The sequence below is a fragment of the Magnolia sinica genome, chromosome 18, assembly GCF_029962835.1.
Source record: "Magnolia sinica isolate HGM2019 chromosome 18, MsV1, whole genome shotgun sequence".
NCBI lineage: Eukaryota > Viridiplantae > Streptophyta > Magnoliopsida > Magnoliales > Magnoliaceae > Magnolia > Magnolia sinica.
The window spans coordinates 14,993,369-15,016,924 of record NC_080590.1 but is presented as its reverse complement, the minus strand read 5'-3'; the positions used below and the strand labels follow the sequence as shown (position 1 = coordinate 15,016,924).

At 40.5% G+C, this 23,556-nt stretch overlaps 1 protein-coding gene across 1 annotated transcript; it reads left to right on the top strand.

Moving 5' to 3' along the window:
• The first annotated feature begins 2,731 nt into the window (after positions 1-2,731).
• Positions 2,732-21,597, top strand: LOC131233006 (AT-hook motif nuclear-localized protein 1). Its single transcript, XM_058229559.1, has 5 exons — positions 2,732-3,621; positions 5,048-5,115; positions 6,801-6,932; positions 19,480-19,641; positions 20,985-21,597. The coding sequence occupies exons 1-5, from the start codon at positions 3,297-3,299 to the stop codon at positions 21,261-21,263; spliced, it is 966 nt and encodes a 321-aa protein (XP_058085542.1). The 5' UTR covers positions 2,732-3,296; the 3' UTR covers positions 21,264-21,597.
• The last annotated feature ends 1,959 nt before the right edge of the window (positions 21,598-23,556 follow it).

Sequence of the window (23,556 nt, the reverse complement as noted above, 5' to 3'; positions counted from 1 at the left end):
GCACTTCGCACATAAGCATTATGTCACAAATGGGTCACTCCCCCACAAACTTGTGCAAACCAATGCTGCAAATGGCTAAGATATATGGGTTAGGTGGCTAGATTCGGAATGTCGTGGGTAAGAGATATGAGAGAGACATATATGGCTTATATAGGGGCTAAAACTAGCTGTTTAAAAGGCCTGGTGTAACTGTTCATGCAGAATTCAATTAGATCATGCAAAAACTGTTGCATGCGACTAGCTTAATAGACATAAACGGCTAATATACAGCTAGCTTTTCCACATGCAACACGGTCAAAAATTGTCAAATAATAGGTAGTTTCTCTCTAAAAGTCAAGCATGGTCAATTAGAGTTATGACCTTGGACCAAAACATTTAAGTACCCTAGCTTCTATTATAAATTGAGCCTAGCTAGTTTATTTCAACATCACAAACTACTTGACTCATCTTTCATATGAACTAATAAAGCTCCAAATGTTCTCCAATCAAGCAAGTAAAGTTCAATGCGAACCTAAGCCAGCAAATTCACAAGAACTGGATCATTGTAGTAGTCTAAGCTAATAATTTAATTTAATTTTCTATCTTTATCTAACTTGGGATTTTCTTTGAGTTTCATTTGCCAACAAACTGTGTTTATAAAGTTCAAATAGTAATTTCTTCGTGCTTGCTAAATGCAGAACCATGCACCTTGATCCATAGCTCAAGTGGCAGATTGAGTGAAGGATACCTCATTTCAACAATGAGGTCTTGGTATCAATTCTCTAGTAGGGGTGGTTAAAAGTGAAGTGTGAGCTGAGGTCTTGGTATCGATTCTCTAGTAGGGGTGGTTAACAGTGAAGTGTGAACTGATGCTGGAGTGCACCGGCAAGCTAACAAAAAAAAAAAAAAAAAAAGCAGGACCACACACAAACTCGTCGTATGCTAAAAATTGTTTGCCTAGAACCTATCAACAATCTTAATTACTATTAAAATGTACAAATAATGCTTTAAAAACATTATAATCACACTTGCTTAAGTGTCTTTAATATTTTTAATTTATTTCTTCTCTTTTTTTATTACATAAATTATAAATATATAATTTGAAACTACCATCTTCTCAATGGGACCAACACAAACTACTATGGTAAAGTGGTTTTTTCGGTGTGATTCTTTTATAACTAGTCATCTCCAGTAGGACACAATTGATTAACGGTTTAGATTAATGAACTACGGACCTTACAAGTCAAAACTGTGACCCGCTTATATACTCTGAAATGCCTGAGGTTGCTATGATGTGACTGGAGCCAGCAAAGGGGCAGGAGAATTTATTTTTATTTTTTCCCAGGCGCGACTAACGCACGCTTAATACCTGACATGTGTTAGGTGGGGCAGTAGATCAGGACAGTCAGTGTAGAGCGCCCTATTTGCATACGGACCATAGTTTAAAAATAAAGTAATCACACGATCCAAGCCATCACTTTCCCTGTTATATGTTGACTGTTTATTGTTTGAAGGTCGCCGATCGAATGGCCAGGATCATCCACTGGGATATTTTTTTTCCAACCGGGGCCATCGCTGATAGCGTCTCGAAGACCACACGCATCACACAAGCCATATGATCCAAGCCATTCAACGTAGGCTCGTCTGTATAAACTCCCGGGCCGACATATTAGACCAGCCCACACGTACAAGGACAACAGCTAACAGTCTACATTCGATACGCACGTGCGACTTCCTAACAAGTGGACCAACCCATTCGCAATCCCTGAGAATGATCACCGTAGGAGGACGTCAGCGTCAGCAGTCATGAATGCGGGACTTTCCCGCCAATGTGCCACTTGAAAGGTACACTGCACCAGGCAAAACGGTAGGCCCCATCGTGAAGTTCAACTGGAACAAAAATAGACAAGTCTGCTCGTCAGGTGGGCCACACTGTTGGAATCAATGGAACACAGACTGTCTGACTCAACAGACACTTGTGGCCCATCTAACGAGTGGATCAGCTTGATTTTAGAGATAAGTTATATCCATCGTGGGGCCCACCGTTTTCATGGTACGGATGTCTACAAGAGGACATTCAAGTAGGTGATTGGTTGCTGTAATGCATACAGTAGATTGCACCCGAAGAGCTGTCCACCATAGCTGCGCGCATGAGGCATATTCGCACATGTCTCACGTCCGCATGTGAAGACAAGGAAAGCTCCCCCCTCTTGGCCCAGCAAATCACTCTAGAACGAGTTCGTTTTGCCTGACCCATATGCTGAGACGGTCCAATGCTCTGAACCGTCCATATTCTAGTTACTTCCATAACTAAGAAATTATTCCATAATCAACCTTCATCAAAGATCCTGACCTTCTGATTTAAAAGCTGAATGTGATCCATTGAAAAATTCTCTTCATCGTTCCAAATTCATCTGCAGTCAGTGATCGTAAAAACCATCCATTTACAATAAAAATTTCCAAAAATATTCTAATCGAATATATTCACACAATATGAACGGTTCCGATCAGAACACCACTCAGCAAGAAGGCCCCAGTGAGCACCAACACAGGCTCTATCCTCCGCCGCGACGGAGGAAAAACAAACTCCTCAATCAGAAAAGCACTTGATATAAAACGAGGAAAGCCGGGAGCGGAAGGATGTTGGTGAAATGGTAAAACATGAAAAGAATTAGGGGCATTTTAGTCACAAGAAAACATCGGCTTGCAAATGCGGAAGCGGACAAGGAGCAGGTCAGTGACAGTAAAAAGGCGGGCCTCCAACGTTCTCTTGTCAGCTTTAAAACCAAAAAAAGAAGAAAAAGAAAAAAATAAAGAAAAAAAGGGAAAAAAAAAGCCATTTCCTTTTCCAATTCCGTCATTTCTTTATTCAATTTCTCGTGACGGACGTGAAATTATTTTCCAACCCAAAACGTATTTTTCGGATTCCGTGGATCCTCCCATTAAAATAATTAAAATATTCCTCATTTTCTCAATCTGCATTTTTCACTATTTTTCTGCATTTTTCCTTTCTTCTTTCTCTCGTAACTCTCAGACCGGCCTGCAGCTGCGACCGATCCGGTATCGGTAGCGGTTTTTTCGGGCATAAGAGAACCGGTTTTCGGACCGGAGTGGGAAGATATCGGAAGAGAAGGCATTGAAGCTTGAGAGAGAGAAATCGGACTTTAGGAATGCTGCCGATGGAAGGAAGGAAAGGAAGAAAATCTCAAGGAAAAAGTCGAGCGATGAGAGCTTCGGGGTTTGATCTTTGAGGCTGTAGAAGGATAAGTTTGTTTTGGTAATTAAAGTGGTTTTGGGGCGTTTTTGGAAATCTATGTATGGAGGGAAGGGAAGGGATGGGTTCTGGAATGCCGGCGGAAGCTTCTGGAAGTTTCCATACGGTGGTGAAGGTGGAGGATTCCGGCCAGGGGGAAGCGGCGGCGGCGGCGGGGGCGCCGGCGGCGGTGAGCTTGTCGCTGGCGGAGGGGAGGAAGAAGAGAGGAAGGCCGAGGAAGTATGGGCCGGACGGGAGTGTATCGTTGGCGCTGTCGCCGATGCCGATTTCGGCGTCGGCCCCGACAGGGGAGTTCTCGGCAGTGAAGCGGGGTAGAGGGCGGCCAGTGGGTTCGGTGAACAGGCCGAAGCAGTTTAATTTGGATTCAGGTAAATGAATTTAATTGAAATTAAGAAGGGAAAAAAAAAAAAGATTTCTCAAAAGGATTTTTCTTTTCTTTTCTTTCCTTTTTTTTTTTGAAATTCTATTTCGTTTGTTCTGCATTTTATTTGAATCTCTCTCTTGTATTGATGGAGATGTGTGGGGCCTGTAATTGAGATGCTCATCTTGAGATCTACTTGGAAATGCTGTTTTTTTTTTTTTTTTTTTTTAAACTGAGAAAAAAAAGGTGGGTTTTTGTGGGGTTGGTTTTGGAACTCTGTTTTGGTCCTCTGTTCTGACTAGGATTCTATTCTCTTCTTTCTTGTCTTTTTTTTTTCTCTCTCTCTCTCTCCCTCTCTCTTCTTCCTTTTTTTTGTGATTTGATTATTTGGGTTATTGAGGAAAGGGATAATCAATGTATGATTTTGGTTTAAGGACACTTAATGAAAATGGAAGGAGAAGAAATTTTCCGGTTTTGGGGGTTGGGGGGTTTGCTGAGGGTTGTTTGGTCCTAATTTACATGTAGAAATGGTAATGTTTTGGGATGTAATTTGAAGTAATCAAAGGGTTTTGAGTCGGTTTTATTGCTTATAACTCTAACGACATATGGCCTGGCTGAGATGGAGAGATATTTGTGTTGGTTTGTTCGATTATTCCTTGTGTGGCCCATGTTTGGTAAGCTTGAGTGGGAGCCCTTATGTTTGCCAGCCGTAGCTATCTATCTGTTCTAGGAAAAAGCTGCATCGCCCCATTTGATCTCATTTTTGTATGTCTCATTTGGTCTTTGTTTTTTCGCCAATTGGGTTAATTTTTCATTTCCATTGTATATACGTTTTTTCTAGCTATAGTAGGTTATGATCTGATGCTTTCTTTCAAAAATATAGATTATCTCATTTTTTAGCATTAGGATTTTCTGACCCCATTCGTAAATGAATGAAAAATAAAAAAGGAAAGGAGCAATGTCCATTCATTGGAAGGCATGTATTTCAAATTTCTTACACCAATTATGAAATTCTGTAGAATTAATGAACAGGTTCACACACATCAGAGAGAGAGAGGGAGCTAAACTACCTAACCTGTTATGCAAGAAAGATCAAGTAAGAAAAGACAGGGATAGATATAGTGCATTGCAATTTTTTCAGTAAATTGGTAATTCATGGGAGAATTTTCTTAGTAATTACTTACAGTTGATTGCAGAATCTGCATAACCTCCATTTTTTAATTTGAACACCCAATTGAAGGGTTACATTTTTTATTATTTATTATTTATTTTGTCTTTGTTTCTTGAATTTTCATTTCACTTTGTAAAAACTTTTCACAGTTTTGTTACCACTACCTTTTCTTCTTAAAGCACTGAACAATATTTGATGGTAATGTTAAGATGGGGATGATTTCACCTGCGAAGTGATATTTTTCTTCAAATGTTCCTTGTAGGTGAATGGGCAGGGAGCTCTGTTGGAGCCGATTTCATGCCCCACGTCATCACTGTTGCTGCTGGCGAGGTACAGTCAAATTGGGATAAGTAGCACCTCAGTAAAAATCTGATCTCAAAGTTCCTATGTGATTTTCTGGTGTCTGCTTATTCCTTGTTCTTACTTTTATATATATGCTTCAGTACATGATGTGGGATTGTTTTGCTCTTCTTTATATTGTTTGGATTCCGAGAATGGAATAAAGAGCGGATAATGATATCGATGCTATTAAGGATTGGAACTTGGAAGTTTAATTGCAAAGCCAACTACAAAGGTGAATCGACTGCCTTACTCTCAGTGGATTGTAGCTAAAGCAGGGATCTTTTGGCATATTTTGTGTGATGAAGAGCCAAAGACTGCTAACTGAGCCTTATCTTTCTACACCTGAAACATCTTTTGACTTTTTGGTGAACAACAATAGTCTGAATGGCTCATATGGGTTTATCTCGTAGGAAATCCCTATTCAAGAAAAAGATTAAGAGGCAATTAGAGAAATATATTTCCACAGATTTTTCTCCCACCTTCAAAGCTTTTGGGCAAGGAAATCCCGTTTCTTTTAAGCACTTGTCCTCACAAGGTAAAAAGTGCCACATAGGTTTGTCAAAAATCTTGCAAATGCTGAACATAATAATTGATGTGTGCATAATTGGGTATTCCTAACTTGATATGAGAAAACATCTTTTCTGATATGAGGGTAGTTTAATGGAATAGAGTATCCAGAAATTTGTAGTCTATGGTTAGAAATGACTGAAACATTCGTTTACATGTATGAGATGATGCCAAACATTATGGCATGAGCTTTCTTCAAGAGCGGTAATCATCGCATATTGTGATGAATGAAATATGGTGTTAAACTCACGCAACGCAATGAAGGGCTTGTGGAAATGATTGAGAACCTTGCTGCATGATCTTAACTAAAACCAGGCACAAACATGTCGGAAGAAAATGTAAGTTTTACTCAAATAGCTCTAGTCACAACGTATGAAATTGATGGTCTAAGCAATGGACCTGTTTTATGATTTATCTCTTGATAAATATATGCATAGAATATGAAATAGTAAAATGTTGTTCTAAATGTGAAGCACTAGGACTAAAAACTCATGGTTTGCAATGGACAGGCTGGCCCCTCAGGTTTTCGGTCCCAGCCCAATACAGATAGGGATTTGGCCTGTAATAGAGGCCCGTGGGTTGAGCATGGGCCAAAATTTGAAGCTCGAGTAATACACACAGTGCTTAAGAGCAGGCTCATTTATGATGTTAATGGGCAGGGATGTGCTTGATATCAAAGGCCAGATTTTAAAATGGGCTGGGCCCGGGCCTGGATTTTAGGCCCAATTAATAATTGAGTCAGGCTTGGGATGATCCTCACCCACCCCAGACCTGGCCCATTGCCAGCTGCACTAAAGCCCCCTTATTTGAATGCCAAGCGAAGATTAGTAGAAAAAGAAATGTGACTTTAAACACAATATGCTTCTTAGTTTTTTTATTTTTTTTAATTTTTAACACACACACACCACCACACTCACGCAGCAGTGGGATTTCACCACCATAGGTACTCGAACCCTTGACCAGGTGTTGAAATTCCTTTCTGCCACTGGGTACTCGAACCCTTGACCAATATGCTTCTTAGTTTGTCACTACTGATTTCTTTTGTATCCATGTCATGTATTGAGTTCTATATAATTGCTGATATTCTTCTTTTTAAAAAATTTTAGGATGTTACCATGAAGATCATATCATTTTCTCAACAAGGGCCTCGAGCTATTTGCATTCTTTCTGCAAATGGTGCTATCTCAAATGTTACACTTCGTCAGCCTGATTCTTCTGGGGGTACTTTGACATATGAGGTGTGTCAAGCTGATTGCTCTTCTCATAAAATGGTTGGACTTATTTCTTAACCGGATGTAATTTATGAAGGAATCTCGTGTTTTTGCTCCTGACTTCATTTCATTGTATAAGTACAATTGTATATGTTGTCTTTTATGAGTGTCAAACTGTCAATACACACAAACACACATATTGTAGTGCACAATTATTGTTTTATTGGATTATTTTTATTTGAAGGCCCCAATCAATTGGGATAATGCTTTGATGTTGTTGATGATGATGATAATGATTTGAAGGATTTTATTGCAAATTATTTAAGATTTGGCATATGGAATTTGGACTTCATGTGATAATTTAGTCTGTTTGAGACTCCTAAGACAACCTAATTAGGTGCAGGATACTTCCAATTCATAGTGGTCAAATTTCTTTACATTAACTAGGATGAAACACAAACTAAGACATTTTAGTTTATTGATATCATAATTTATTAGACTGAAAGGAAAAAAAAAGAAGAAAGAGTACAAACTAGCAGAAGAATCTATAATAGCCAGCCAGAAGCTGGCTAACAAAAATTACACCTGACCTGAATGCCTAATAATAGCTCCAAATTAGCACTAAAGACTGTAGAATCACCATTTGTTGATAATCATCTACTTCGTTCTTCATCTCCATATGAGCGTGGTTAAACTTCAGTTTCAACCGTAGTTCAGAAACCCGTACACTTGATTCAACTTGATGTCCAGCCGTGCCGTGTCGACTCGAAGAATGACCGAGTCTTCATTTGACTCGGAATTTAATATTTAAGTAAATAACTTAAATAAAGAATCTAAAATAAATTATAGTGGCGAAAGTATTTAAGTTACCAAGCGTGTTCGATAGGGTGTTTTGATTAGGACATTGTGCGCACGCCGCCTACACGCGCACGCTCGCCACCCCCCTTACACACATACGTATGCAAAAGGAGGGCCCTGCCATCGATCTAGTTCGATAACGACGTCCACGGAGAGCCTTCTAGCTAGAAGATGAAGTTTTGGTTCAAAAGGGTGGGCCTAATAGTCAAGAAAAGCCCATCTTGGGACCTCATGATCGTGACCCACTCGTCGGATTGATGTTATATTTTAGGTTTTGCTTATTGTTATTATTTAGAACATCGTGAATGCTTTGGATTTCTTTGTTTGGTTTTTATTTTAGTTTACTTTACCGCCAAGTAATAGTTTGCACACATGGTGCAAGTTTTGGAGTATAGGATTTTCCCTATAAATAGGCACCCCTTGTAGTTCTTTTCATTCATTCAAGCTTAATAAAAAAATTTCTACTTTATTTTTCTGTTCTCTTCGTGAGTCGTGGAAGAATTCAAAAATGGGTGCGAAGCCCTCCCTTTTCAAAGGGCTAACTACGTGGTGTGAAGCCGCATCTATCCCCATCCATCCCTACCCTCTCCTATCCATATACCTCATCTTTTATCATTATTATTGCTTTGAAATTCCCAACCTTTGCAACTATTCACCCCCCTACAACCAGTTTCCATAATTTGGACCTGTAGGAGGGCTAAAACTTCGGCGGAGCACTACGCTTCAATCTTACGTTGGATTGTCGTCAAACTTGGAGGGATTGGAGGTCTCCCCCAGCCGACCAAGGCCTAGGTGTCACTTTGAGGAGGCGGGCTTCCATCACACATGCAACCAGCCCACCCGCGCACGTGCGTCAGCTCCGGGTCACCATCTGCACGCAAAAGCTTTCTCCGGGTCAGGTTTTCCTCTTTTCATTCCTATTTCCTAAACCCCAGCCTTAGTTTGTATTAGCCCTAATTTATTTGCCCATTTTTTTCACCCTAGGGTTCCTTAAATTGAAATTGGGGAATCCCTTAGATTAGGGACCGATTCTTATGCATGTGTGGTTGATTTCTATTTCCCTTTGATATCCTTTAACTTATAGTTTTTATTGGTCCAGCTGATTGCTTGCCTCCAAGTGCAGAGGTTCCAGTATCCTGTGAATACAGGGTCGATCCCACAGGGAGATGAATTGTGAGAAGAAAAAAATAATCAAATGCAAAACAAACCAAGTAATAAAAATTAATCTGATGATTTGATTTTGGGATTTTTGAATGGATGTAAATCAACTGAATAGAATAACACCCAAGCTTCAAAGTTCCACACATAGGTTAATGTTCCAAAATCATGATGACTTGGATAACATAACTAGGATCTGAGCACTATGGTCAGCCTAATCAGAAAATAAAACAGTTTAAATATTTTAATAAATGATATAAAAGATTAGAAAATGATGGATTTGCACCATTGACATATATTCTCAAGCGCTAGTGATTTTAAGTATTCAATATCTATAGGATAATGAATATCAAAGAAATATAACAGGTTGAGAACATCTCCTATCTAGGAAATCTGATTGATCTAGGGTAAGCCCATCCATCAATGTGGATCTCATATGATGGAAACATATGGATCTCACAAGAGGATAAAAAAACAAAACCTAAATAATAGATAACATGCATACACCATTCTTCTCATCATTAAAACAATCAATCATCATAATCTTAAAAAATTATTAAACCCATGTGCTTCCCTTCTAGCTTGGGCTAGAAGGAACTTAGAAAAACATAATTAAATTGCAGAAATAAAAAGCAACAAGAAAGAAAGAAGAAAAAAATGCAAATAGAAAAGATCTAAAATAAAAAAAAATAACTTATAAAACTTTAATAAAACTAAAAACTCTTTAAAACCCTAAATATTGCTCTTGAATGCTTCTAATGATGTTTAAGAATGCCCTAGGAGGCCCTATTTATAAGTAGGGAACTCCAATTTTCGTACAAAGTTGAAAACCCTAAAAAACGCCTCAAATATACGTATTTTCCCAAAATAGACTTCTCGCTACATAGTTCGCTTAAAACAGACTTCCTGCTGCGTAGTTTTTCAAAATAGACTTCAGAGCTTTAGAATACACTTTTCAGGATGATTTCAGGATTCTTCACTTCAAATCTTCGATTCTTTTCATTCCCCACTTGGTTTTCTTGGATCTTTAGCGTGTGAATTCTTCAATCTTGGTTTCCTAAGATCCATCCCTTGCTTAGTGATTTTTGAGCATCAAATTCTTACTTTTTAGCACCCTTTTTCAATCCAAGCTCTTAAATTCACCTTGCAACACGTACATGAGTAAAATAGAATATTAAGATGATTTATGTTCATAAAACTAAGATATAAATGGGGAAAATTATGCAATATTTGAGTCTCAACACCAGCCCTAGGCTGTGTCGGCCTGGACTCGCGTAGATTCCCCTTTCATTGAATGTTTGGACTATCATGTGGGATGTGGAATTTGTGTAATTGTTTCTAAATTGGTATGATCTAAGCTTGAATTCTTGCACATCATACTTGAATTTCATGTCCTGCATCAAATTTGGTATCAAAGCCTAGGGTTCTTGTAGTGGAATTCACCACATATTTAGGGTTTAGTTTGTTTGAGTCTTCATGCATCCAATCCATCATATATAACTGCTAGTAAACCGTAGTCTTTGATATATATATATATATATAACTGAATTTTCGTAACGATGTGTAGTCTCCTTTATATAGTCTCGTAGGGTCATTTAGTTGTTAGACACACATAGTTGTTGTAGCAAGTCCTTAGGTTGAGCAAGTCAGTGTATGCCCACACGTACGGGTCGTGGTTTCGGTTTCACCCCACACTAAACATGGAGCAACTGCAAGAAATAGTGGCCAAGTTAGCCCAGCAAGTTGAGTCCTTGAATAAGCACTTGGAACAACGCATAGATAAACCCCTTGAAGAACTAAAGGCCTCCTTCAGGGCAAACCCCACCACTGGGGAGGATGCCTAATCTCAGGCAGTTGGTCAGGAGGTTAGACAAAGGAATGGAGGCGGCCAAGGAACTAGTCATGAGCGCGTACCTGTGCACTCACCCCGTGAGGGACATTATGATCAATATGACCCAGATGCACAACTCCTCAAGGGAATTAGAGTAGATGCCCCTACATTTGATGACCACTTAGACCCTAAAGCCTTTCTAGATTGGCTGGCGGATATAGACCACTATTTTGAGTAGTATGATATGTAAGATGCTCGACGAGTCCGATTCGCCAAGATGAAGCTTGTGGGTCAAGCAAAGAGATTTTGGGTGACGGTTGAGCGAAAGAAAGAAAGAGCGAGGGAACTCCCAATAGTTCATTGGGTTGAGATGAAAGAAACGCTTAAAGAAAAGTACTTCCCTTTCTCTTATCGCTTATGATTGATTGAGGAGTGACAGTCTCTTCGACAGGGTTCCATGAGTGTTGCGGACTATATTGAGAAGTTTGAAGAATACTCAACCCGCTGTGAGGTTGATGAAGACCCAGTACTTACCCTTGCTCGTTTTAAAACGGGCCTTCGTCCTGACATCAGGAGAGAATTGCTCGCCAAAGAGATAGACACTATTGAACAATTGTACCAAGTAGTGTTAGATGTCGAGCAATACCTTAAAACATCTGTGGGAAGACGGTTTGACTTTTCTGAATCCAGTGCGAAGGCCAACCCCTCTGGGGCTAGACCTAACACGGGATTCCAACACAAACCTTCCCCTAATGTTCAGCTCAGACCCAAGGATGATAAGGGTAAAGAGATTGTCGGGTCTAGTTCGCGTGGAAGCGGGGCCACTAGGTGTTTTAGGTGTCAGGGGTTTGGTCATTTTGCTCACCAGTGCGGCACGAAAGAGGGCACCAAAGTACTCCTTATTAATGGGCAAGTAAAAGTAGTGCCCCCAGAGAGTAATGGTGAGGAGGAGGAATATGAGCCAGTCGAAACCCCTAGTGATGAGGAAGAGGGAACGCAAGAGTCTGTGACTATCACAATTATGCGTTGCGCTTTGGCTTAAGCCAAGAGCACCGATGACTGGCGCCACAACACGATCTTCTACACTTATGCAAAATGTGGGAAAAAAGAGCTGTAAGATGATCGTGGATAGTGGTAGTTGTGCTAACGTGGTATCGACTAGCACTGTGAGTCGTTTGAGTTTGAAGCTGGAAGCCTATCCTCAACCTTATAGAGTCTCTTGGGTTGATGAAACATCCATCCTAGTCTCGCACTGTTGTCTTGTCGCTATTCAGTTTGGATCATATAAAAACAATTTGGTGTGATGTTGTTCCTATGGATGTGGGTCATATCATTTTGGGTAGGCCGTGGCTCTATGACAGGGACGTCACCATATTTGGTCGTTGAAATGTGTGTACGTTCTGGTTTGAGGGCAAGAAAATCAAGCTAGATCCTTTGTCACCCAAGAATACGACTGGAAAAGAGTCTACCACACAAAGTGGTGCGAGTGGCCCAAAAGAAGTAGAGTCAAAGTCCAAGTCCAAACCACTCCATATTTTGAATACCAAAGACTTTGAGCGAGAAACGGAGGCGGACTCGACGAAATACGCCTTTGTGGCTAGGGAGTGTACCAGAGACTAATGTAGAGTTACCCACTGAGGCCATTCAGGTAGTACATGAGTTTCGTGATGTCTTTCCTGATGATCCACCGAATGAGCTTTCTCCTATGAGGGATATACAACATGCCATTGATTTAATTCCTGGGGCGACTCTACCAAACCTCCCACATTACATAATGAGCCCAAAGGATCACGCTGAGTTGAAGAGGCAGATTGATGAACTCCTAGAGAAGGGTTTCATTTGAGAGAGCATGAGTTCGTGTGCCGTGCCCGCCCTTCTTATACTTAAGAAGGATGGTACATGGAGGATGTGTGTTGATAGTAGGGCCATTAACAAAATCAAAGTCAAGTATCGGTTTCCCATATCGCGTCTTGATGACATGCTAGATATGATGGCCAATGTTACTATCTTATCAAAAATTAACCTCAAAAGTGGGTATCACCAAATCTGTATACGCCCTGGTGATGAGTGGAAGACGGCCTTCAAGACGAAGGATGGCCTATATGAGTGGCTAGTTATGCCTTTTGAGTTAACTAATGCCCCAAGCACTTTCATGCGTGTGATGACCCAAGTATTGAGACCCTTCATGGGGAAGTTCCTGTTTGTATACTTTGATGATATCTTGATTTATAGCATGACCAAGGAGCAACACCTCAACCATTTGAGACAGGTTTGTGGGATGTTTAGGGCTGAGAAGTTGTACGCCAACCTAAAGAAGTGCGCATTCTTGTCTAGTAGTGTGATCTTCTTAGGTTTTATTGTGTCAGCTGAGGGCATATTGGCGGATCCTGAGAAGGTCAAGGCCATCGTTAATTGGCCTGAACCCCACAATATTCATGAGGTGCACAGCGAGTTTCAATGGACAAAGGCCGCCTCGAAGGCCTTCAAGGAGATAAAGGTCAGGATGACTGAAGCTCCAGTCACGCGACTTTCAAATTTTTCAAAAGCTTTTGAAGTCGCATGTGACGCGTTAAGAGTCGGCATAGGAGGAGTACTTAGTTAGGAAGGGCACCCTGTGGCCTTTTTTAGTGAGAAACTGAATGAGGTGAAACAAAGATATTCCACTTATGATAAGGAATTCTACGCGGTAGTGCAATTACTATGCCATTGGTGTCATTACCTATTACCGCAAGAATTCGTCTTATTCTCGAATCACGAGGCCTTGAGATACTTGAGCTCTCAGAAAAAATTAAGCCCAAGCATACCAAGTGGGTTCAATTCCTTCATGAGTACACTTTCGTGCTTAAGCACAAGGCCGGTGTCGAGAATAAGCATGCCGACGCGTTGAGTCGTCGAGTCGCGTTACTTAACTCCATGAGCGTTGAAGTTACAGGCCTTGAGCGCATCAAAGAAGAGTATTTTACATATCTAGATTTCAGAGTTGTATACGAGTCGTTGTTAGAGAGTCTGTCAGGAGCTAACAGTGAATATTTGATTTTGGACAGATATTTGTTTAGGAGTGACCGCTTGTGCATACCACACACCTCCCTCCACGATTTTCTTATCTGGGAGTTACATTCAGGAGGGGTCGTAGGTCATTTTGGTCGTGATAAGACCATTGCCCTAGTGGATGATAGGTTTTATTGATCAAGCCTCAAGCGAGACGTGACCAAAATTATAGGGCAATACCGTACTTGTCAATTGGCAAAGCAAAGGAAACAGAATACAGGATTATACACACCTTTGCCAGTCTTATTCATCCCTTGGCAGGACATCAGTATAGACTTCGTGCTTGGACTTCTGAAGACCATTCGAAAACACGGTTCGATATTTGTTGTCGTGGACCGTTTCTCTAAAATGGCCCACTTCATTCCTTGTTTTAAGACCTCCAATGCATCTCATGTTGCCAAGCTGTTCTTTAGTGAGGTTGTCAAACTGCATGGGTTACCAAAAACCATAGTGTCTGACCGTGACATGCGCTTTATGAGTTACTATTAGAAGACACTATGGCACATGATGAATACTAGGTTCCAATTTTCTTCTGCCTACCACCCTCAGATCGATGGCTAGACTGAGGTGGTTAAGAGGAGCCTAGGGAGTTTATTTCGATGTTTAGTGGGGGTGCATACCAGGACATGAGACACCGTACTACCCATTGCCGAGTTTGCATACAATAGTTCTGTTAATAGGTCCACAGGTCTAAGTCCTTTTGAAGTCGTTACTGGTTATAAGCCTAGAAAGCCTATTGATTTTATCCCTATGTCATTGTTCCATAGGCCATTAGAGTCTGCAGGGTCTTTTACGATGCACATACATTCATTGCATCAAGAAATTAGGCGAAAGATCACTACTAGTAATGAACATTATAAATTTTCTGCAGACCAACATAGACATTTCAAAGAGTTCAATATTAGGGACTTTGTAATGGTCCGCATCAGGCCCGAGCAGTACCCTCCAGGGGCCGTTCGTAAGTTACGTGCATGTAGCGCTAGGCCCTTTAAAATTATAAAGCGAAACAGTCTCAATGCGTATGAGGTAGATCTTCCACCTTCCATGGGAATTAGTTCCACATTTAATGTAAAGGATTTAGTTTCTTTTTAGGGACCCACTGATACTTTGTTTGGCCCTTCGCTTACCCATCCTGATTCCCCAGATTTACCCCTTAATCCATCGCCTCTTTCCGACCATTCATCCCAGTCTCTGCCTTCCATACCTAGCCTTCACACACCCAGAGAGGAAATAAAAGATATCTTGGACCATGAGATAGTTTCTACATCAGATGGCAGGTTTCAAAAGTACCTAGTTAAATGGAAGTCACGCCCCACCTTCAGACAACACGTGACTCACTGATGAGGAGCTTTAGAGACTTGATCCTAACATCCTGGAGTAGTTCAGGAGTTTTATTTCGCCAGTGGCGAAATCTTCGCAGCCGGGGAGAGTTGATGAGGACATCGTGCTCATGCCGCCTACACGCGCATGCACGCCACCTCTCATGCACGTACGTACGCAGAAAAAGGGCCCCACCATCGATTTGGTTCGATGACGACGTCCAGGGAGGGCCTCCTAGCTAGAAGACGAAGTTTTGGTTTAAAAGGGTGGGCTTGATAGTCAAGAAAAGCCCATCATGGGACCTCATGATCGTGGCCCACTCGTCGGATTGATGTCATATTTTAGGTTTTGCTTATTGTTATTATTTAGAACATCGTGAACGCTTTGGATTTCTTTGTTTGGTTTTTATTTTAGTTTACTTCACCACTAAGTAATAGGTTGCGCACATGGTGCAAGTTTTGGGGTATAGGATTTTCCTTATAAATAGGCACCCCTTGTAGTTCTTTTCATTAATTCAAGCTTAATATATAAAAAAAAAATTCATGCTTTATTTTTTTGCTCTCTTCGTGAGTTGTAGAAGAGTTTAAAAGTGGGTGTGAAGCCCTCTCTTTTCGAAGGGCTAACTACGTGATGTGAAGCCACATCTATCCCCATCCGTCCCTACCCACTCCCATCCATATACCTCATCGTTTATCATCATTATTGCTTTGAAATTCCCAGCCTTTGCAGCTATTCATCCCTCTACAGTCAGTTTCCATAATCTGGACCTGTAGGAGAGCTGAAACTTCGGCGGAGCACTACGCTTCGACCTTGCGTCGGATCGTTGTCAAACTTGGAGGGATTGAAGGTCTCTCCCGGCCGACCAAGGCTTAGTTATCACTTTGGGGAGGCGGGCTTCCATCACACGTGCGGCCTGCCCACCTACGCACGTGCGTCAGCTCCGGGTCACCATCTGCACGCAGGAGCTTTCTCCGGGTCAGGTTTTCTTCTGGTTTTCCTCTTTTCATTCTTATTTCCTAAACCCTAGCCTTAGTTTGCATTAGCCTTAATTTATTTGCCTATTTTTTTTCACTCTAGGGTTCCTTGAATTGAAATTGGGGAATCCCTTGGATTAGGGACTGATTCTTATGCATGTGTGGTTGATTTTTATTTCCCTTTGACATTGTTTGGCTTATAATTTTTATTGGTCCAGCCCTAGCTTGTGTCGGCCTGGACCCGCATAGATTCCCCTTTCATTGAATGTTTGGACTATCATGTGGGATGTGAAATTTGTGTAATTGTTTCTGAATTGGTATGATCTAAGCCTGAATTCTTGCACATCATACTTGAATTTCACGTCCTGCATTATGTTTCTTGGAGGAAGCCATGGATTCAACTAATCAGCCTCCTTTTTATCAACAAAATAGTTGAGAGGTCATCAGTGTTTTAAACATTGGTGATAATATCGATAGTCTGCAATATTATCAGTGTCACCAAGTTAGTTATAACGAAACCCCAAGTAATCTAGAAAATTTCAAACATATTATGGGCGATATTTGGTGATACCATCGATGCCAGCAATATTTTGAACTTTGTAGAGTATGGAAGTTCCTTAGGATCAGCAATACCAAGGATTCTTGTATTAATGCTGAAAATTCAGGAGAAAATCGGAAAAAGCCCAAAAAGAAAAAAGAAAATTATTGTCTTTTGGGGATTTTTATTTTTATTTTTTTATAGGGATTTTGTTCCTTAGGTGATTTTGACCACTCTTTTTTGTTTCTGTTAAATCAAAGCTTGGATTTAGGGGAAAATTCTCGACTGATACGAGAGAAGCTAGAACTCAAAGAAGACAAAAAATCCATAGAAACTTCTTTTTTTTTTCTTTTTTTTTCTTTTTTTCAAATATTAGCATGGACTGCAATGTTTATGTATGATTCTCTGCATTGACATGGATTTATGGAAAATAAATTAACATTTGAGTGGGTGAATAGGGGAAATTGGGGAAATCTTAATTTCCTCCATTTTTACCCCACAAATTGAGAATGGATGTTTTATACTTGCATTATATGGTATCTGAATGATGGGAACTCATTTTGGACATAATTGCACTGTTTGCACTGTTTTTTCCCCTGCGACACGTGGTTTAGGCTCCCATATAAATAAAACTTATTATTTATAGTTGTTTTTTAAACAAGTGTATTTTAACATCTCATGAACTTTCACCGAAACATTCCACCTTTTCACCAAGAGTGATACACCTGGTTCATACGTCAGGGGTGAGTGCCTAGATTCTGGTGCAATTGACTGGGTAGCGTCAACATTCGATACATGTTTCCATATCCTCGGTCATTGATACATGTAACGATATTGATGCTTTCAACACTGGGTCATTGACCCAAGTTTTCATTGACATGACTTGGTTCTAGTTTCTGCAAGTTGGGTCTAGTTGTCCCAATGAGTCTTGACTGAGCCAACTTGCAAGTGAGTTTCCTGCTGACTTAGCTCACAATCTCACCTTGCCAAGTAAGTGATACCAATGCATCATGTCTTTGAAGTGGTGCCTATATTCTGTTGAAAGGAAGCTGGCTATGAATCCAGTCACACCTGTGAGACGAATGTAGAAGGTTTCTATCGCAGTTGAGAACGTACCTGAGTATAATTCGGATGTTATTATGGGACACAAATGAATACATTGTCAAATATGACTACTTTCTGAAAATTGTCTATATAGAAATGTCACCTTTCTTGGCGAAAATGCTCATGCAACTGATTAAAATATGGAAAAAGAAGAAGAAGAAGAAGAAGAAGAAGAAAGAGAAGAAATAAAGAGTATTATACCTCTCTCTCTCTCAAAAAATAATAATAAATAAATAAATAAATCATTATACCTGGACATATGAGATGGGTTTAATATGTTCATACAAGGGAAAGGGTAAGGATGAAAATATATAGGGCAAGGGTGTAATGGGTGAGTAAAGAGAATGGATTTCCAAGGGTCAGATTGCATAAAGCATAGAGCAGCTTGAGATTCAGTAAACTGAAGATATGGACTCCTACTCATGAGAAGGATATTATATTAAAAGTGAATGTTCCAACTTTTATAAAACAAAATTGCAAAACAAAGACTTTTCTCAAGAAGCCTGCCAAATGCAAGGGTACTGTATTCTGAAACTAAATTTATACCAAATGTGATCCACGTCGGTATGATCTATACTCTAGACATTGTCAAACACAACAATTCATGTTTCGTGCTACTAATGCTATCATTCATTACGTCCCATGATATGATTCGTCATGCTATGTGTTTTTCTTTTACAAAATATCATTATATTGATATGCATCATTACCATTCACACACATGAAAACCACATCCACTTTTCAAATTCCATGATACATACCAACTTGCAAGAACTGATACGAGTCATGAAACATGTAATTGCTTCAGGAAGGTCCTCTCTCTTGTAGTAGGATATTCACATCTCACATCATGGGCAACATCCCACTATGGCATGTCTTGATGCCAATTCCATTTTCCTGTATGTAGAGCCAATTTATTAGAATACAGTCTCCCATGACCCTACACGAATGCAGATATTGTGCACACCACGCCATTTGTGGCAATGTTCAAATCAAACATGTCTTGTGTTTGTCTATTAGTTGAATCTCTTCCTCTGGTTCTTTATCTTTAGCTGAGAAACTCACCTGAGTGCATCTTGGCATTCATCAAAATCAAATAATTCAAGCTGTCACTACCATTAGCATCGACCCTCGAGCAACCCTTTTCTGCATCAAGCCCTAGTGTTACCCATTTTCAACAAGCTAGCTCCAAGACAAGATGCAATCTCTAATGACCAAGGCCAAAACTACACTCGACCCCCCTCGTGATGCCAGGTGCCAAAAAGGGTTCATCTTGACGACTAAACTTGTGACCCACCTCACTAACTATCATACCCATGGATCCCGAGTAACACAATGACAGCAATATCTCTGTTTACTTAACTAGTGTGGATTCAACTGTATTCTCAAACTAGATGAGTTAAAACAGGTCTCTCTCTCTCTCTCTCTCTCATATCATTTCATTTCTCAGTTTGATTGGTCAATAAATTCTGTTCTATTTGCCCCATCCTTTTAAATGAGGATATGGTCCTTGATAGAGTGGAATGGCGGCACTGGATTTGTGTAGCCTAGTACCCAACCACAATTAGTTGGGATAAATGACGATGATGAATTGATCTATCATCATGAGTTCTAATGATGGTTCTAAGATTCCACAACATGGTTCTTCCTTTCATTTTGTAATGTTTTAATGCTTCATAGTGCCATTTGTTTATTGCCTTTGCTAAGTGATACACAATCCATTTCATGCAATTATGTTTGTAGGGTCGCTTTGAGATACTTTCATTGTCTGGATCCTTCATGCCTACCGAAAGTGGAGGAACAAGAAGCCGATCTGGTGGGATGAGTGTCTCTCTCGCAAGCCCAGATGGTCGTGTTGTAGGGGGAGGAGTTGCAGGTTTATTGGTAGCTGCCAGCCCAGTTCAGGTAATACTGCTTTCTCTGAAGTTTTGATCCTCCGAAGTGCAGGATTCACTCACTTTGAGCCCAGTATTTTTAGTGGAGTGGAATTCAATATTGATTGCTTATAATCTCTTTTCTGAAAATGGCCAAAATCTGCAGAGGCCTAAAAACTATATTCTGAAGGAAAAGGTTTCTATGCCTGTTCTTTTTTACACATCTGATTTTACAACTTTCAGTATTGGCATGCTGGAAAGAGGGGTGTGTGTGTGTGGAAAGATCCAAAAGTAGAAAAAAAAGTGTGCATGTGTCCAAAAAGCGTGTTAGGTACTTAGGTTTATATCTATGGAGCTAAGATCCAGTAAGAATTCTTCTTACCTTAATCAGATGGCTGTGATCATCCACCAGGGATGATATTGGGTCCATGTGCAATTCATGGTGGAGCCCCACTATCCAATGGCCCACCTTGAATTCTTCTCACATTAATCAGATGGCTGTGATCATCCAACAGGGATGATTTTGGCTCCATGTGCAATTCATGGTGGAGCCCCACTATCCAATGGTGGCTAACTTTGTCCAGCAAAGAATTTGCACCTTTTGGACACTTGGAAGTCCAGGAATTCCACTCCAGAAAAAAGAGTAAAAAGTAAAGGTAGTTCTTTAAAACTAGTCTAGTTTCAGTGATTGGAATTATGTAAAGCTGCTGGTCTATGGACATTGGAAATCCTAGGGGTTTCAAGATACAAAAGATTGATGAGAAAAAAGACAACTTTGAAAAAGGTTTTTCCTATTTCGTTGATGTTTATACCTGAAAAACCAAGGAACGTGCTTAGATTTTTGTTATTTTTTATGAGTTTTCTATGGGGACAGAATCCTAAAAAAAGAATTTCAACACTAAGGTCATGGGTTCGAGTACCCATTGTGGTGTGTGTGGGTGTGAGGGCATGTGCAGGAAAAAAAAAAAAAAACCTAGAGAGAGAGAGAGAGAGAGGCGTAAAAAAGGCAGAGAAATCAACATTGTTCCAAAATTTTGATAAATAGATTTCTAACTTCTGAAAGGAAATAAAAAGTGATTGTTCGACTGTTGACATTTTCACATTTCTACATAAATCTAACAAAAACAGCACTGCAAACCAAATGCATGGGTTCTCCTTGTGGTATGCAACGTTTTCCATTTCCTGTGGATTCCATCTATTTTCCATACCCACAATGGTTTCAACAAAAACCAACTTGCTGGGAGCTTTGGGGGAATGTTGAAATTGAAAACCTTGCAAATGAAATTGACTTCCATGAATGTCTACTTTCCCCGCTATTTATGAACCAACAACTGTGGAAATTGATCCTAACCATAATCTTTGTGGGTTTATTAGGTTGTCGTGGGCAGTTTTATGCCCAACATTCAGCGGGAACAGAAGCCCAAGAAGCCAAAAACCGAATCCACCTCGGCCGCAACACCAACTGCAGCCGTTCCCATTTCTAGCACAGACATGGATGAGTCATATGGTAGGCCAGAACAGAGAAGTTCAACAATCCCAAAGCCGAATCTCACAGCTTCCTCTTCCTTCCGAGGAGACAGCTGGGCATCCTTACACTCCTTACCGGACTCGAGGAACACTACTGATATTAACATATCATTGCCAGGTGGGTAGTCCGAATGGTGCCCGCTGCTGGCCTGATGGTTTCTTACTGACCCACATCAGTATTTGGCTGTGGTTGCTTGGTGCAAACTACACCAATTACTGAATTCTTGCATGTTTGTGTCTGACTTGCTTGTAAACTGGCTCACTTGAGACGATTCAAAGCTTAGCTGAGGTTTGTTCCTCTTATTTCATGTGCTGGGATTCTGATCTTTTAGGTTGACTGGGTGGGCCATGATCTGTAGCTGTTGCAATCACATCCCTTGTTGTTCTAACATTTGCATGTTTTTAGATGTGTAAAACCTGGTTTTCCACTGTTGTTTAAACTTCTACTTTCTGCTTTGAAGTTTGTATGTGATCCTTGTGTCAGGACATGTATGGTATCATTTTGGGTTTGAACTAGTGGGACCATTAGTCCACATGATCCAAACCGTTGATCTGATAGGCCCCAAAGTCAATGGACAATGCTCCAAAAATCTTCCAAATGGGACCTTCCTAGCCATTAAATAGGCTACCTACAGCAACGACCATTTTCAATGGGAAAGACAGGATGGGTGGTTAGGAGTTTTCAATTTTGGGAAATTTTTAGGATCAATCGGATCAGTGGTCCAGATTGCCCAAACCACTAACCCAACTGCCATGGATTTTTTTTTTTTTAATTTTTTCGATTCTGAAAAGTGGGCCCATAATTCGATAATAGAGAACACTTGCCTGTCGCTTTCTACCATGGATGGACGATGCTCAAGAAATCCTCTCCAGGACAATCTAACCTGCACGAGGTTGCTAATTCCACACGTGTGTTGACTCGTACACATCCACACTCGCAGATATGGAACAGGTGTTTGAGATCTGAGCTTTCCATGAGATTGGAAATGATGCTTAGATATTCTTCATAATTTAAAATAAAATAAAAAATAAAAAAATAAAAAACAAAACAAAACAGAATTTCACTCTTCAGATAGGCCCGAGTGTACAAAATAAATTGATGGTATAAGATTTTCTTTCATCCATTTACTTTTTCTGATATGGTGTGGTCCACCTGAGGTGTGAAATCGCCTCTTTTTTTTTGTTCGAAGATCTAACAGTGTTGTTCTCCGCTCAGAACTCACATTGTGAGACGTGATTCGTATACTCGGTAACCTTGAAAATCAGTCCGGTTTTTAAAAAAAAATGTGAGCCACGAGATCATAAGCCCCGTTCTGTTAACCCATCAGGTTGAGCGGATAACTGTGACAATCGGCCAAGATCTTCTGGTAGGACTCCATAGCTCCACACGTGTCTCAGCCCGTCGCACGAGGCGACCGGAGCCCCACGCAGAATTTCTCCTTACGGAAACTGCATCTCTGCAGAAAGAAGGCCCGGGGACTTTCCAAAGCCTGCATGTGAAAAGGCACGGCCAAACCGCTCCGCTCTTGGCTCGTCATAGCATCCTCCCACACTTCATGTAAACTTCAAAACCTATATGTTGTAACCGATATGGGATAAAAGGAAAGAGATGCTGGTTCGTAGAGTGGATCCCTGACCGTGGGGCCCACCGTGTTGTATATATCTTATATCCATGCCGTACATCCTTTTTTACAACTCATTTTAGGGTGTAAGCCTAGAAATGAAACCAATCCAAATCGCAGGATAACCACACCACAGGAAACGGTGTAAGCCTAGAAACTGGTTCGCAGGTGAGCGTTTCCGATGTGTGTGTGTATATATATATATATAGAGTCATGCTCCCCTGCGCACCTACGCACGTGCGCACCTTTGCACACGTGTCATGGGTGTCTAATCTGAACGGTCCATGTGATGCGGAATCCTATGAAAACTCCTGTGACAAATTTTCGCCCTAATCTAAGATTCTGATGGGCCATAGCAAAGAGAAATGCAAATCAAGGGAGAAAACTGTTTTCATTTTTCATGGCCCATCAAAGTTTTAGATCAAAGTAAAACTTGGTCCCAGGGGGTTTCACGAGGTTCTACTTCACATTAACGGTTCAGATTTTGGATCCACATCATGTATGATGGGTTCTCAAAAAAGTTCGTACGTAGTACGTACGAACTGGTTCACAGGTGAGCGTTTCCATGTGTGTGTGTATATATATATATATATATATATATATATATATATATTCTATGCTGTCGAGCTGTGTGGGCCCCACCGTGATGTGTGTCGAACATCAACACCGTGCAATTGATGGATCCCCTTTAAATCATGGGATATTCAAAAAATCAGCCCTGAACTCAAGTGGGCTATACTATCTAAATTCACGTGAAGACATGCCTAAAATCTATAGAAGCACTTGGTAGGGACCGC